A 17,081-nucleotide genomic window follows, 5' to 3' on the forward strand; every position below is an offset into this window, starting at 1 on the left:
CGCGCTCGGCGGCAGGGAACGCGCCGTCCCTCGAGAGCTGCTCTCCGCACGGCCTAGGGGAGCAGCGCCGGCCTCGCCTCGCCTCGCGACTGCACCGGACCGAGCGGCTGCCGGGGCGGCCGAGGGGGTGGCGGGGCGGGACCGGCCGCCGGCCGCAGCGCACCAATGGGGGCGCAGCTCGCAGCGCCGCTCCGGCCACTGAGGCTCCGCCTGAACGCCGGTGGGCGGGAAGCAGCGAAGAGGCAGCGAACCGTCGCGGGCGGAGGGGTTGGACGGACGTGGCCGCGGACCAATGGTGAGGCGGTGGGGCCGGCGGGGCGGGGCGAGGCGCGGAGCGGAGCGGAGCGGTTCCGGGGCAGTGTCGCCGGCGGCGGCGGGTGCGCGCGGGATGAGCTCGGAGAGGGGGAACGTGTCGCGCACGCGGCCCCAGCGCCACCAGAACGCGCGCGCCTTCAGGAACGACAAGTACGACACGAGCGCCCGGCGCAAGGTAGGCGGCGGGGCGGCCCCGGGACCGGGCCGGACCGGGCCGTTCCCTCCGCTCCGCTCCCGGCGCAGCCCTGGGCCGGGCCGCGTAGCGCAGCTCGCTGCCCGCGGGGCGCGGGTGCGGTGCGGTGCGGGCGGGGAGGCGCGGCGGCAGGGGCGGGCTCTCCGGGGGCGGCGGAAGAGGTTCGGTGCCGAAAGCGTCAGCGTGGGCCGCCGCGGCCTGCTAGGCGCGCGGGTGCTGTCGGAGCGATGGGCTGTCCCGGCGCGGTCTCCTGCCGAAGGTCGCGGGGACGTCCGAGGTTGCGAGTGAAGTCATGCAGCCCTGGAAGCCGAGAAACCCCTTCGCTATGGTGGCGGAGGAGCCTTGGGCCCAGGTCTGCCCAGCACAGGTTCGCTGTGGTGGAAAGGGGGCGATCCGTGCGAGGGGTGTGGCGTGTGCAGGTACCTGGTGCCATACTCGAGTCACGCTTACAACGCGAAAGGGCCTCGTTAAGCCGAAGAATTACTAAGAGGAGGACCGAAATAAAGCGTTTACTTGTGGGCAGTGGGTGCAGTAAGTAAACGGTGCCTGTCGTATTATCCATGTGGCTTCTTGGGAGGTGCTTGGCCCCCTCAAAGTTTGTGGCTACATGGTCTTGCTTCGGACGTCTTAACATTTTGAGAATTTGTTTTGAACGACTCTCCATCATCTGTCTAAATACCGAGTTTCGCTTTGCATCCTTTTGAGAAAACTTAAAAAAGACTCGTGTTTAAGGCTTTAAAAAAATCCTAGGGGCTTTTCTGAGTAGTTACATAGAAAAGTGTTTTCAGCTGTTCTGTCAGTGCTTTTGCTACACACATTATCGTGGTTTGATGTTTTCGCACTATTGTTATGAGAGACCAATGTTGCCTTTTTTTTTGTTTCTAAGCGAGAAAAAGGTTTACCAGGTATTCTTGGAACATGTTCCATGCTTGTAGTTGTGGTGACATAGTAGTGCAGGAAGGGTGGGGACCAAGCAGTGTGCCCGAGCAGTAACAACGCAAAAGTGAGATATTGTGTCTTAGAAGCTACACTGAAAGAGGTGAGTGAAGCAAAACACAAGGTGAGCGTTCTAGAAGAGGCTTATGTGGTGCTGTTGTGTCAGTATCCCTTTAGCTGAACTTGACTGGGTTGTCAGAATGAACTGACAGGAGGGGAGGTAAGTAGTAAGTTAAAGCAATGGCACCAAAGAGGGAGGTTTTTGGGGGCTGTTTTTTTGGGGTTTTTTGGGTTTTTTTTTCAGGTGGTGTTAGACTGGTTCTGCAAGTTGAACAGGCTGCTTTCCTGGGAGCCTAAGCAGCACCAGTGTTATTTATTGTATGAGTCACTGTACGATCCCTGATAGAATAGTATTTTTGTGTCTGGCCTCTGCATGTTTACACACACAAAAACATTCTAGAGAGTTGGTCTCTGTCAGAAAAGTCTTCAAAGAGAAAGTGAGTTCTGACATCAGTTTTGCGACAGAAGTAATCACTTTAATACCCACAGCCATGTGGGTATTAATTTCAATCTTTTACATTATACAGAACTGCCTACACAGTACCATGTATTCAAATAAATACAATTTTTTTAAAAGGTTTTGAAAGTAGCCAAAATTCACTATGGGCATTAACTGTGGTGTGGGACTGTGTATTTTTCCTTTCTGTTTCAAGTGAATGATTTGTTTTCTCTCTGTGCCTGCCAGTTCATGGAGATGGCTGAACACAGGGAAGAAGATTCTTGAAGAAGATGCTTCCTGTTATAGGGTTAGATAGTGTGTGGTAAGGGAAAAGGATGCATTTTTCTTTTGGCATACTGGCATGTACAAATTCTAGTGCTAAGGGATACACAGGAGTCTTTATAATGATGTCTAGGCCTGATTCCACTGTTTGAGAAATTTGAAAAGAAGTTAAACTGACAAAGATTAAGTGGCGATTAGTGTCGTAATTTAGATACGGACCATGCTGAATGATTGCAGTTTTGTATCTCAGTCTTGTGTAGTCCTGAATGATCAGGTGCACCACAGATGTTCAAGATGAGGGAAAGGAAGAAATGGTAGCAATTTGACCACAGGGACTGATACACGAGTGGGGCAGTCTGCCTTTCCACCTCTCACTAGCTCAGCAGATCAGAAGAGTGCTCAGAGCTGCTGAAAGAGGGTGGATCTCCTGTAAATCACTGCTAAATTATTTTTTTGTTTGTTTATTTTTAGGTGTCTAGCCTATCTTTGACTGCTGTTGTACACTCTCCAATGCAACGCTATCTTGAAAGGCTGCAGAATGCTTTTTAGCTTAAAATTTTTATCCTACTGCATTTGTGCACTGGCATTAGCAATGCTGACTATTAACTACAGTAGCTTCAGGTTGTACTGTGGGTGGAGTTGAGGTAGCTATTTGCAGTGTTATTGCTGCTTCTCTCAGTGAAGTAGTATCTGCAGATGAAATTGATCTAATAGTCTTTATTTTTCCTTGCTGGCAGTCATTATCTAGTTGTTTTGTGGTTTTTTGAAAGGCTTTGTGCTCTCTGTCTGACACTGACCTTGACATCCTTTTTTTTACCTTAAAGACTGTAGATCTGATTACTTGCAGAACATACTGAAAGGTTCATCTGTCTTTCCTGTAAGAATCAGTCTTTACTACAGCATTACTCTGGGATAGGCTAGTTGAGGTGAAACACCCGCGCAGCAAAGTACACTGCCTCTCCACTATATTTGGGTAACTGCCCAAACAGTGCTACGTTTTAGGATGAACTGAAGAAGGAAGAGCCAGGACAGGTAGGACACACTGTATTCTTAGTTATTGAATCTTGGGATTTGTTTATGGGTGCTTGCTTTACATAATATATTCCAGAACAGCTGGTTGGAGCACTGAGCTGAGAAATATACATTATGTTATATGAATATACGTTTTATGTAAAGTATATTACATAAGTCAGCATGGAAGCTGGAGTAGTTCTAGAGATGAAAGCAAACAGCATTCAGTGAGAACATTTAGAACTCTATTGTAATAAGATGGTAGACCACAAAGTGATTCGAATTTACACCCAAGTGACTGATCTGTTTCTTCATTTCTTTCCTCTTTTTAAGTACACTCCAGATGATAATTCACATTTCCCTATATTTCAGAGGTTATTAACTCTGAACTTCAGCTTTTCCATAGTGTGGATGTCAGCTACGTCTTCAGCTGGCTGTATGGATAAACACATAAACTTGCTTGGGTGGAGACACTGGTCAAGAATGTGGGAAGGCAGTAGGAAGAGAACGGGTGAATAGAGAGCTGAAATGCTGAGTCAGTGATAGTGACTTGAAGCTTAGAAGGGAGATACAGATAAACCAGTAGCCAGGTGGAATTGTCAGATAACAGTATCGGAGTTTGGTTAGTTTCTGTTCTTGCTGTAACATAGCATAGCTTGGTAGGCTAAAGTCTACCTTCCAGCCATCCCTGCTGTTATTCCAGGTTGAGAAGCGCATTTAGGCCTGGATTGTAGCAGTTCATGTGGGGAGAAGAGGAGCAAGCATAACATCTATTCTGGACTCTAAACTCGAGAGGAGGGGCGAAGAGAGAGACCGAGCATGTGTGTGTTCGTTTCTTTGTGGGGAAGAGGATGGGAGTTGACTCTTGGTCCTTCCCAGTGCATATATTCTCTTGCTGGTTACTTGCATGTTTTCAGATCCGTGGTCACAGATCTGGAAAAAGGTAAACATCTTGATCTGCAAGATGGCCATTTAGAATTGAGCTTAGAGAAAGCTTTTGATTTCATGTGTTTTAAAATCCGTAGCAATAAAACACAAAAGGGCCTTAAATGCTAGCTCTATAGCCATCCGTACATAACCAGTATGGATATAAGGAAGACTTTAAAACTTTGATTAAAATCTTACCTATACTTCTGTTTAGAAAGAGACTAGAAAACATCTGTTTAGAAAATGGAATTTAAAGTAATACCGATACAATGTGTGAGCAAGGGTATCTCTTTGGGGAACTTAATTTCAGCCTGTGAGATATGTATTAGAACCCTGAAAAGCTGGTGTCTCCTATCACAGTTTCATATGGTAGCCTGCACTGATCTACTCTAACTGCTTGGTAGTCATGAGCTAGAGATCCCGTGGAGTTTTTTCTGAGGAGTGTAGTTGCTCAGGAATGCTGCATTCTGCCTTCTGGATTCAAGCAGTGTCACCTCTGCTTCTGACAAGGAAGTTTATGGATGGCGTTGGCATTGCATTCATTTACAGCAGAATAGACCACTGATGCGTGCTCAGTAGGAGTCGTCTGCTTTCAAGAGAGTAAATCAAAATACCCGTAGGTTCACACGTAATTAGAAACTTCCAAACAAACAGAGAGGCTTCTGTGAAACCCCATCATTACATCCTGCTTGTGAGTGCTTTAATGCTGGCTTAAGCTAGGGATTATTTTGTGTGCCAAGCTAGTAGGTGTAGCTGCATGTGTTCACTTTAATCCATTCTGAACTGCTGTTGGCGGGTTGTTAAATGATTTAATATTGGGTTACGTGACCATACGTGAGGGTGCTGTTTCATTAAGCAGCTGACCTGATGGAGTGTTTATAATATGCACATGGAATATTTTGTGACTGTGCTTTAAGGCTGTTTATGTATGACTGTATTGCATAACTGTAATTTCTTTAGAGAATGTATTGACATACTGTAAGCAGTGGATGAGTTGTCTTTGGAGGGAAGTACGGCAAAAGAGGAGAGGAGGAAAGAGCTATTGAATAAAACAGGGAAATGAGCTTAAAAAAACCCAATAAATGGAGAAACTGCAGTGAGAGAAACAGAATCTAACCTGTCAGAGCAGTTCTCACACCAAGAAATCCATTTCAGACATAAGCCATTCTATCTCTTTGTGTCTGAGAGCTAACAGCCTGCATAAAAAATGTATAGAAAAGTTGGAAGGGAATAATGAAGTTGACAAACCTTGTTCAGGTCTTTGTGTGTGTTGTTGGTTTTTTGCACCCTTAAAGGGAAGCAAGCTATTAAATGGGTGAAGGGAAGAAAATATGAATGTATGAAAGTTTAAACAACATACAAAATATTGATAGGAAAAATAAGCAGCAAAGGCATTTCCTTGATTTAACTAGTAACTTCCCCCTTCTGACTGGGAACTGAGATACCAGGAAAGTTTCTCTTCCAGTTTGTTAGGAGAAGTTACACTCACACGTTCTCCGGTGATTTCAAAAATCTGAAAAAACAGCTTATCCGAATCTTTAATTAGGGACAGCTTCCTTTGCTTCTTCAAGGCTGTGTTGCTTTTGAAAGTGACATGATACTTTTTTTTTGTCAAAGGACATGTTTAATTTAGTGTAGAAAACCACAGTAAGTTATTGACTTGTTTTAGTAATAGTAACATTTAAATATCAGACGTTTTTTCTGAGCAAAATAAACTTGGAAGGCAAGCACAAGTCAAGGTTAAACTCTGTAAATCTCCCTGCTTGCTTTACATCAATCCCTCATTCTCTACTGACTTTCTTAAATTGACAGCCTGGTAGAAGGACTGTAGAGCTGTGGTCTCTCTGACGTTCAGATGTGCTGAGCCCATGATTAACCACACCACCTCATACCTGAAGTGCCAACATTGAGTACAAAATACAGGGAATTGCTGAAGGGGAGGAAGAGACCATGCTGTACGTGTGCCTGCTCGAAGGAGGACATTAGAACTGAAGGCTGTCATCTGTCTTCCCGTTGTTACCTTCTGAGCAGATACCATGTGGTTTCTCTGAGGGGCTGTGTAAGATTTGTGGTCCTAGGGGCGACCAGGTTGCAAAGTCCAGGTATCTTTATGCCTGGATCAGGATCTTAAGTTACACCTAAATGGGATCTTCATAGCTACAGGCCAATTTGGTGTCAAAAGACTCTTAGGCAGCGTTTCGGTCAATGTTCTTAGTCTTTATTTTTGCTCTGGATGTTTGAAGTGTTGCTGATCACACCAAGAAAGCGGAACAGTTCGTGTGTGACTGTGTAGAGGCAATCTAAGTACAGAGACCAGCTCTGATAGGGATTTATGTGGATAATGGGATTGTCGCTGGGCAATTGAACTACATTAACTTTATTTTACTTTACTTTAGAACTTCTTGTGTGTTGCTTCTAAAGATGTTTTTCAGTGGTGAAACAACGTGTTAATATAGAGGGAGGACTGATCTTTGGGATGTGAGCATTGGATAAGATGCAGGGCTTTGTTGTTCTAAGCAAAAGTGAAGTAGTCACAATAATTCAGTCTTTATGCCACATGACTATTTTCTTGGCCTTGCTATGAGGTGATATTTTCATGCTATACTATGTGTATATATATATGTAATATATAGTACTACATATATATATATAGTATATATATACACATACGTGTATGTATTATATGTATATATAATATGTGCTATTTTCATCTATACTATGAGTAACGTGAGAAGGCATCTTCGGAATTTGAGACAGCCTGCGTTTTAGTTTGTATGATAAAAACCACAAAAATAAAAAAGAAATTCATCTCCATATGATTGTTGTGTATTCTGGAGCATATTGGGAAGGGGAGGAGCTACATAAAGCTCCATTAATAATAATTATGCGTATTTCCTTGTTCCGTAGCAAATGTTTAGCAGAATTATCAACAGGCTGCCTGTTTGACAAACTTTGGATTTCCTTCAGATGAAAGGTGAAAGTAGTTCCTATTTTGTTCTTCTGCCATATGGAGCCCTGAGCTTGGCCTCTTGCATTCCAAGTGCCTTACGCATCGCTGAGCCTGTCCTTGCATCACTTAGTAACAGGGCTCCTGTCCCCAGCGGTGATGTCAGGACGGATTATTGGAAATGAGGTAGTTTTCAGGAAGGAAGCTAACTCCCTTTGGAAAGACAATGAGCTGTCTTCAGCTTAAACTATTGTAATATTTTGACATTTATTGGGTTCTGTATTAACAATGCTAGAAATAGTTGATCACAATAAAGAACACCTGGGAATGCAGCTTACAGTGTTTGTGTCTTTCTCCCCTCCTGGATTACTAATTAATGCAAATCAGGAGAGTGAGAGGGAGAACTGGGAAGTTCAGGCTAATTTGCAGGTTATTAAAAGCTTATTCAGGCTATACTACTTAGAGCCTTACTTTGTGCTGGTCAAGCGCTGAAAAGAAGGCTTATCTTCAGACTGCATGAATTTTGAAAGAATGAACACAGTCAGTGCTGACAGCAGTTTGAATCACCAGCCCTTTAACCAGTATCTGCTGAGAACTTAACAATGATTTTCTTCTCTCAGAAAGTTTCCACATTAGCCAAATGTTTGTGTTTCTTGGAAAACTTAATTTATAATGCATGACTGATATCAGAACCACAGCTTTCTGTAGTCAGTATCCAAGCATTCTGCAAAACTGCATTCCTTTTTTTTTTTTTTTGATATGCCAAGTCTGTATTCTATTACTTGAAAATTAAGTTTACTCGTTTTTAACTGAATCAGCCAAAAAGCATCACACCTTCAGTTAACTGCGCCCTGGGAAAACTTACACCGAATGGTTGAAGTTTAGTAAAAATGGAAACAATGGAGAACAAGTCCCATAGTATAGTCTCACTTGTAAGCAGTGTTTCTTCTGCCACATACGTTTTTCAGAACAGAATAGATACTGTGTTTTTAAAGCTAGGCTTGTTCTTTTGTCTAGTGTGTTGAAGTAGAACTTTGTGGAGTAGTAAGAAGCTCTTTTGGGTCATAAAACCAGGAAATTGTTTTAGAAACTGCTGTATGCATAAAATACCTCTTCAGTTTATTTGTGAGAGAGTAACATAAACTCTAATCCCAATTAATGCAGAATCTGTTCCAATGAACTTTTAGATTCTTCTAAGAAGCTTTAAGCTGTCTTAAAAAAAGCGCAATTTTTTTTTTTTTGCTCTATGCATTTGTTTTTTAATGGTGATATTTCTGTTTTTAAAGTCCTGAATGAATACACGCAACCGTATGATAGATAAAGCTACTGCTGGCATTTTTAAATAGAGAAGAAATAAAAGTAGGTTTTTTTTTTAAAAAAAAAAAAGAATACGCAAGTGTATGTTGCATGTTATGTAAGGTAACAGTGAGGTTTGGTACTACTCCCCATCTCAGAATAACTTCTCTTGTGCAAATAGTACTGGCCAGTTGTCATCTTGTATTCCTGAGCAAACTAAACACTAAGTGGTGTAAAAGATCTTAAGGTCAACTTTGTATTGTCTTGAAAATGTACTGTAGTTTAAATGACTGTTTTGAGGATCTGATCTTAAGATACCTGCGAGCAAAAATTTACTACATTTTCATGAAGTCGGTTTATGATGAAAGAGACATTGAATGATTTGACTGCAAATAATGTGTGGATTCTACTTCATTGTGACCTGAGAAAAAAACCCTGAGACGGCTTACTTAAAGTATATAACATAATGGTAGCTTGAGCAATAATAAGTTAAATGTTAAGTCTTGCAAGTTGTCTTCTTTGGATAAAAACTGCATGTTTCAGGGCTCATTCCTACTTAAATGTACTTTGTAAAATCTCTAGATATGAAATAATAATAATAAAATCGTCAACAATATAATAACATAAATAACTGCAACTATTAACAGTATTTAAATTATGCTAATAATATTGAAAGACTACCTCGAGGTAAAAGGCTACCTCAGCACTCTTTCCACTGAAGAAAATTACCAGCAGTAAATGTATATGAAATGCAAATAAACATCTTTCTGTATTAATCACGTGATGGGTGGAAATGCCTTCTAAGCAAGATTAAGTAGGAAATCTTCAATGTATTCTTGTTGTAATTTTTATTTATCTTTTCAGAAAATAAATGCTAAGCTTCATGATGGAGTGTGTCAGCATTGCAAAGGTATCTTGGAGTGGCGGGTAAAATTCAGCAAGTACAAACTACTGTCAAAACCTAAAAAATGGTGAGTTAAGATACTTTATGTTGATCATTGATAGTATAGTTTGTGAACTTTTTGGAAAATATTGTAGTTTTGGAAACTCACAAGTAGTAGCTGCTACTTTGAATGCAGAGTCTGCAATCACAATATAGACGCAATGTTAATTTTCTAATTCATTAATCTTTTATCTTAAACTTTTGAAAAGAAAACAGTGTAAAAACAACTGCTTCCCTCTTTGTTGTTGAAATGTTTGAACTGTGGACCTGTAAGTTTCCAAAACTGTCAGTGTGCCCTCCTGAACAAAAAGACAAAACGTCACCAGTTGTAACACGATTTTCCAAGGTATTGTTGCAGGTCGATACTAGGGGAATCTGCACATCTCTTAACTTTTGTTGTTCACAAAGACTATCTAGTAGAGAAAGGAGGAGACGAAGGCTTTAATTCTGTCAGCAACACTGTTCTCAACATTACTGAGGCCTTAATTCCTACAGAACGATTGCAATACATGCATTTCATTACCTCTTAGAATATACCTCTTTTTGGACTTTAAACTGTAATCCCGAATATTAAATGTTCAGCATTGTTTGCATACAGTTCTGTGTTAGGTGGTTTTGGGTAAGTACTTAACAAAGATGATAAGTATCTTAAAATAATTTACAGGTTTGTGATAGATTAATCTTCTGAAGTTGGGTACTCTCTGCTTCCCTCTTACTTGCTCAGCTGCAGAGGTCCTTACTCTGTGGCTGCAGACACAGCCAGTGTTTTGACCATGATGATGAGCTCAGATGAACTGCAGCTGGGCTGTGGTGTGTGATGTACCCAGCTTTCTCACCGTAGTTCTCTCTGTCTTTGCATGTTCTCAATTACATACTTCTGAAATACTCGTGAACTATTTGAAGAGGTTCTGTAAAGGCGTGTGTGCAGTTCCCTGAATGTGTATTTTATTTGGATTTTCAGTAGATTAAAAGGGAAGGAATGTTTGTTCACCCTATATCCCCCACATGTGAGAAGTTTCACCTTTTGATATGAAACCATATGCACCAAATATTTTGGTTTTAGTAAACAATGTCACCTTTCATGTAAAAAAAATAAAAGTAATTTTGATTAGGTGGAAGTCTCACTGGTTCTCAGAGTGAACATTCTGGGTTCTATTCAGCGTGGATGAAGTTGGGATTTGTCTTTTTGTAACTTTCTCAAATGAGTATGTGCATACTGTTTAAAAGTAATGAGCTGTAACAAATCATGTAGTGGTGGATCTGGTTCTTTGCCTCTTCTCTGCCTCCTCCCAAAGGAAGAAAAGCATATAAATCAGAGAAGCATTGGAAATAGAAAAAGTGTCATTGTGGGACAGCTCCTTATGACACAATTTGTGAAGTTTTCTGTCATGCTTTTGAACAAACAAATTCGGCTGCAGACCATTCCAGCTCTGCGGGTGGTGTTTTCTAGCCCAGCCTACAGCAGTACAATGGTTGAGCAGGCTGCTGTTCTGAAAGGACAAGACTATGGAGATTTTCAATGGATGAAGCTTCTAGGTGAAGTAAACACATTATAGACATTAAAAATGTGACGGTATGGAAAAAAAAAAAGAATTCTTCACACCACAAATGATGGGAATGGAGGACTGCTCTGTACCTCAACTTATTTTTAGTTTTTGAACATCTTCAAAATTGTGATTGTTAGTATAACCACAAGTTATCCCTACTTTACTTCTATTCTAAGTGTTTAATTATTACCAATTAATATTGTAATTGAAAAAAATTGTCTATCTACCTTGTGTTAATAGTGCCCCTGTTTGGTGTGACAACTGGAAATTGCTGTAGACATTTTTTTAATACTAATGCAACTGAACACAGAAGAAAGGAAAAAAAAAAAGCCAAACCTCAAGCTGATTAGGTATTTTCAGTGACATATAACTATGGGTTTTTCGTAGGGGAGAGGGAAGACCAGAAACACTAGGCAGTTCAGCCTTTGCTTTTATGAAGTGTGTCCCACAGCGATTCTTGTGCTTTAACAGCTTCTTGAGGAATTGGATACATGCATCTTAGTAGTGAAAGCTCAGCAGAGCCTGCGTGAAGATGGCAGTGAGAAGGCGATACAGCTTAAGAATGGGATTTGAGAAAGCAAGTAAAAATTGTGTTTCACTTGATGCCGGTTAGTGCACCTGTCCTTGTAAGGCATGCACTCTCGGTATTTTTCTTCATCCTGTTTTAGCCAAGTCTGCAAATCCACTGTTCAGAACTGTGTGCTAAATCTTTCCAGACGGACTTCTGAGTGCCTGAGGAACCAAGAAAGAGTGACTTTTAGGGCAGCTGCGTTACGTGGGATATGTAGTTCCGGGTTCTGTTCTCCAGAAATACAAGGCTTTAGAAATGCCAGCTGAATGTTAAGCCATAACATTTTAGAAATGACTTATTCTACAGAGTTTTGTCATATCTTGAAAAAGAATAGCCATAAACCTCTACGTAATTAGGTTGGGTTTGTTCAGAATACGGTTCTGTGCAGGCTTGTCTTCATAGAAAGCAAGTTCTAGCACTGGGTCTGTTTGTACTCTGAGAACTTCAGGAGGAAGACATTATAGTCTTTTGAATTGAAAGCTTTTTGTTTGTCAAATGCATGCATCTTTTAATACTATAGTCTTATTTTCTTTTATTGTTAAACCAGAAGAAGTAATTATGTAGCTTTTAAAGTAAAACTACTTACTGAAATGAATGGACAGGTTTCTTTTGTGACTTTGAATATAAGAATTCTCGATTTTATGTTTCTTCTTCAGTTCTTGTTTTAATAATTCTTCTTGAAAAAGTTAAAGGAGAGGGAAGACCAGCAATGATTTTGATAGTGCCACTTGTTAAAACAGGAATTGTTTCATATGAAACTGACCTATAACGTGTTGTTCCTCTTTTGAAGAGTATGTCTATATTGTCTCTGAACACAGAATGTTTAATAAGTGTCCACAAGTATTTTTTCAGTCACATTTTCTTTCTCTTCACAGTGTGAAGTGCCTCCAGAAGACTGTAAAAGATCCTTACCATATTATTTGTCGACCATGTGCTGGTAAACTAGAAGTTTGTGCTAAATGTGGAAAAGAAGAAGAAATAGTAATTCCGTAAGTAGCTAATAGGTTACATAGTTTCAGTACTGCACTGTTTCTTCCCCTTTTAATAAGGCTTGTTTGGAAACTGCCAAGAAGCTGTTGTACTTCCTGCCATATTCTGAATAATCTGATGGGAATCCACAGGAGTCATTACTCTCACTTTCTTCTCCTGAAACTAGGGGTGAAATACCCATTGATGTTAGTGGGGCTGGACAAAGAAGTCTTACTTGGATAAGACACTTTATTTTAATACCAAAGGGTAAGTGGCATATCGTCCTTAGGAACAAAGCACTTCAAAATGGATTTTGGTATAATGCACCATAAAATATGCATAAGCCAGTTTACTGTTTGTGTTTTGTCTGCCTTTTGATGTTTCAGTTACTAGTGAACAGAAAAACTAAACAAGGGCTGATGTTGAGCACAGTTACTGCAATGTATTTAGCTGGCTTTTGGTTTTTTGATTCTTTTACTAGAGTTCTCTCTTTATTGAGCATCCTATATTAACGTACTAGTTTGTGACAACTGGCAAGCAGTTGCCTAGTTGGTCATACTGTTCATATATATATATTTCTTTTTTCTTCACAGACTCTTTTTCCTTTACTGTCTGTTTATAACTTTCCTATTCAATATGAAAGTAACGTTAGGTCTCCTTTTCCTCATCTCCTGCCCCCTTCCATCCCCAGTAGAATATTCTACCATTCTTCCCATTCTTATTTAGAAGAAAAATAAATTCCAAAAGTGGATGATAACATCCTCTTGCTTTCTGCAGAATCTGTAAAGGACAAGACAGAACTGAGAGTGTGACTACTGAAAATGGCCAAGAGAGCAGTGGATTGGAGGATGACCTGGATTTTGATACAAACTGCAGTAGTACAGGCAGCGATGAAGACTCTGATGTGCTTAAAGAACAATTTAAAAGCATGAATTTTGAAAGGACAGAGATCTAAAAAGTTGATTTTATACGAGAGACTATATACAATCAAAAGTGGTAAACCAATGTTTGCCCTAAACTGCTCTGAAAACATGATTTGACATCCAAGCTCCTTACATACACATGTTGACACTGCATTATGACACTTGCTGGGGGTTTCGTGTGGATAAATATATTTTTGTAATTAAGAGCAGAATTTCTTGTGAAAAGGTTCAGAAATTGAATCTTTAAGCATAGTTATTTCTTGGATACATGTAACAACTTCCTGTTTCTCTGGAATAAAGTTTGTTTCTTTTGGTAATTGTTCTAAATTCAGTATTACCTGACTGTTGTATTGCCACTTGGAAAGCTACATGAAAGTCTAGAAGAAATACAGAGTCTTGTCATAAGAAGGAAGAACTAAACCAGCTGTAATAGTTTGCTGAAGGAACAACTTGCGACTTCGGTCAATGAGTTTCCAAACAGGGTCAAAATACCAAGTGGTCGTTCCCTTTATGCCTATTGTTTCTTTTTCTTCACAAAAAAAAAAGAGAGTCTAAATGCCATCACCAGTATAGTTCATGAGTAGTCAATGCTTATTTACCAGTATAGTTCATGAGCTTATTTATCACCAGTATAGTTCATGAGCAGTCAATGCATATAAGTATGCATTACAAATCTGTGACCTTGTTGCTACCAATGTTTTGAAAAGAAAAAAAACCTGAAGACTTTTTAAAATTTCTCATAGTAGGTCTCACACTTTCATTTCCTTTGCAGATCTAATGTAGTTTGCTCTGATATGAAAACACTTGTGCAGTGTAGTGATGCTTCTGATTTTCTGTCTTTCTGATTTTCAGTTCTTTCTAGGAGTTGTTTCAATGTAGATTAAGGTCTAGGAAGAACTTAAATGGATTTGCAGTAACTTTCTTTTACAGGATTCAGGATGGTTTGATTTCTTCTGTGTTGTCTGCTACCTCTACAAATAAAGCCAAACACGTACTTCCTAATAGTTAAATGGTTTAACCGATGACAGTATACGATACCGTTTTTACTAACCACCTGCTTTGATATTCTGCCAGTAGTGTCACGGAAAAATTTCATTCCTAAACGACCTTCTTCAGATGAATTATGTGGGACTTCAGCTCAGGGATTATTCACGCACACACCCTGCGCCAACGGGAGAAATGCTGAAACTTTGTCCTTTGGATAGAGGTAGCCGCCATGTGGCTGCTGTAGTTGACCTTAACTTTAAAGAAAACCTAATCACCAAGATGTGGTAATTACCAAGACATTCAGCAAGCCTAGAACCTGCTTTGATTTTAAAGGATAACTTTAGTATTGACAATAACTGGCAACAGCAAAATTCTTGTAATCAGTCGTGGAACAGTGAGATTTTACTCTTTTTTATTAACTGTGTGGGTGCTTGTCACTGCACATAAGGCCTTAAGGATAAGCTGCTTCTCTTATTATTTATTTATATTTATCTTTCACTCTGTATTATACATTCAAACACCCATTTATCTTTTCTAAACCATTTGTAAGTTTGTATCTTAATGTCCAAAACACGCTTTTGCAAAGATCTTCAAGAACTAGTAAATCTGCTTGGTTTCTTTTTTCTTTTCTTTTTTGTTATTGTTGTTCCTTTTCTGTGCTGCCCTTCTGCCACTGAAGAATTTTATTCCCTGTGTTTTAATTTTTCCGTCCCATTTAGATCTTTTGCCCAGGTAGATTTTTGCTTAGTGTTTTGTGATAACCACTAGCAGTAAACGATTGAAAAACATTCTACTGGTCTTCTCTGTTCCCATGGTGCGTTGTGACTTTTGTGGCTTTTCACCAAGACAAAGTCTAATGCTAAGTGCTTGGGTGATGCCCTGTTTCCTTCTGGATTACTTAGTGCATAGTTGTTTGCAGTCATAAAGGACTAGGACTGATGACCCAAACAACCCATCTCCTTTCTCCACCCTCTCTATAAACCTGTTGTTTATAAGTGAAACCACTAGTTTTGTGATTAAACTTACTGGCTCTTTCACTTAACTGCAACTAATGAAAACCAGGAAATTTGGAAGTTTGAAATTTGTCGAAGGGCAATGATTTGTTTTGGAAGAGTCAGTGAAGCTTTAAAGAGCCCAGAGATGCTTAGTGGCAGAAAAGGAGGTTGGCTGCTGTGTTTAGAAGTGACTGGAAACTGGTCTGAAGGTCACGTTGCGTTGACAGATAAATCCTCCCAACAGGACAGTGGTGACATCTGACTTAGTGTGACATCACCTGTTGTCCTGCCAGTTGACGTGGATAAAGACGGGGTGAAAAGGAACATCACACACACACAGGGGCTGGGCGGTAGAGGGGAGTTAATAAGTAATCTGGAGTTGTCTTTGGAAAGGGTCTTTCTGAAGGGGAAACCAGGAGTGTCATCAAAAGTGAACTTGGCTTCTGAAAGTGACATACATGTGGGAAACGTTCTTCCACTTGGAAAAATTAGGTAACGACCTAGCCCTTTGCCCAGAGGTGAGAGGAAATCCTGAAATGATAGGAAAACGTGTCATGGAACTGGCAGAAGCTGTGTAATGAGAAAATAAGGGTGGTGGTGACACAGCCTGTCGGTGCTGAGGAGGAGCAGTGCCAGGCAGATGAGCAATGTGTCGCAACAAAACAGAAACGTTAGGGAGAGTCCTCTGGAGTCAGCGTCTTCGCGTCGCACCACTGGTGCACCCTGCGGAGTTCAGGTGGGCGCATGGTGCTACAGTCGGTGAAGCTGCTGGGAGTGAGCACAGCACAGCATGGCAGTGGCCTGGTGTCAGTCCAGCCTCTCCGAAGACAGCTTTAGGTTCTGGCGGGTGTTTTCCGTCTCTGGTCACAACGGTGGTCAAAAGACGCGGCTGGAATTGGTTGCTGCGGCTCAAACCGTGCGCGATAGTGGTTGTGAGTCAGCTTGCAAAACTGCTGACTTGGAATGGGGGCACGTTTGCTTTTATAGGAAAAAGGAGTTTCTGTTTTACTGAAAACACCTCTAACGGGAATAAAAGGAACAATTTTAGATTTCTTGTTTAATTTTGACCGAAGTTAGGCTGTATTTGGAATTGCAGTAAGATATTATTTTTCTAAGACTTTTAAGTAATAGTTCTGAATTTCAAGGTTGGGATTTTTTTGTGAATAACTTGTGGAACAGAGGGTTGTGCAGGGACAGGACCCCTTTAAACCCTGATCTTCAGTAAAATCATATATACAGAGAAAATAATTAAAAAAAATGCAGGAGAACAAAAGTAAAAATTATTTTTGAGACAGTCTTTAGAGGAGTTGCATATTTAGAGTTTTCAATTGAGATTTTGAAAGATTTCTACCTCTACTTTCACAAAGAATAACAAATTTGTGTTTGTTTGAACTTCAAAAGAGGGGAAATAACAATACCACCATACCTGCAGGATACTGAGATGCCGTTTAAATGATCTACCTAGGATGACTGAACCCTATGGGTCCTTACCAAATAGATTACTGAAGAAGAGAATGACAGACGTTAATAATTAGTCATCTGAAGAATAAAGGAGATGAAGTGATGCTGCTGACACAGTTGGATTCCTGTTAACTGATTGTCCTTGGGAGTGTTACAGATTCTCATTTAGTGTGACTCAATACTGACAGTAATTAATTAGATACTGGACTGTTGGCAGGCATGCAAGATGAGTCTCACTTCGCAAGGGGAAATGTTTATCATAGGTTTGAGCTGTCAGAA

General features: G+C 40.5%; 1 protein-coding gene across 3 annotated transcripts; it reads left to right on the top strand.

Moving 5' to 3' along the window:
• Positions 1-388: 388 nt before the first annotated feature.
• On the top strand, positions 389-15,134 carry CZH9orf85 (chromosome Z C9orf85 homolog). Of its 3 annotated transcripts, none has more exons than XM_086628892.1 (4): positions 389-490; positions 9,271-9,377; positions 12,343-12,456; positions 13,214-15,134. In XM_086628892.1, the coding sequence occupies exons 1-4, from the start codon at positions 389-391 to the stop codon at positions 13,389-13,391; spliced, it is 501 nt and encodes a 166-aa protein (XP_086485018.1). In that variant the 3' UTR covers positions 13,392-15,134. The 3 variants fall into 3 exon arrangements, with proteins under 3 accessions (XP_086485018.1, XP_086485019.1, XP_086485020.1); XM_086628893.1 differs by lacking the exon at positions 389-490 and adding an exon at positions 728-875; XM_086628894.1 differs by lacking the exon at positions 389-490 and adding an exon at positions 3,276-4,179.
• Positions 15,135-17,081: the final 1,947 nt, after the last annotated feature.

Source organism: Tauraco erythrolophus, chromosome Z, assembly GCF_009769465.1.
Source record: "Tauraco erythrolophus isolate bTauEry1 chromosome Z, bTauEry1.pri, whole genome shotgun sequence".
NCBI classification, from domain to species: Eukaryota; Metazoa; Chordata; class Aves; order Musophagiformes; family Musophagidae; genus Tauraco; species Tauraco erythrolophus.

Excerpts from the sequence above, each read along its gene's own strand:
- CZH9orf85 (XM_086628892.1), top strand. The coding sequence starts at position 389 with ATGAGCTCGGAGAGGGGGAACGTGTCGCGCACGCGGCCCCAGCGCCAC. Across the intron at positions 491-9,270 it reads ACACGAGCGCCCGGCGCAAG|AAAATAAATGCTAAGCTTCA; the intron begins GTAGGCGGCGGG and ends TTATCTTTTCAG. Across the intron at positions 12,457-13,213 it reads GAAGAAGAAATAGTAATTCC|AATCTGTAAAGGACAAGACA; the intron begins GTAAGTAGCTAA and ends TGCTTTCTGCAG.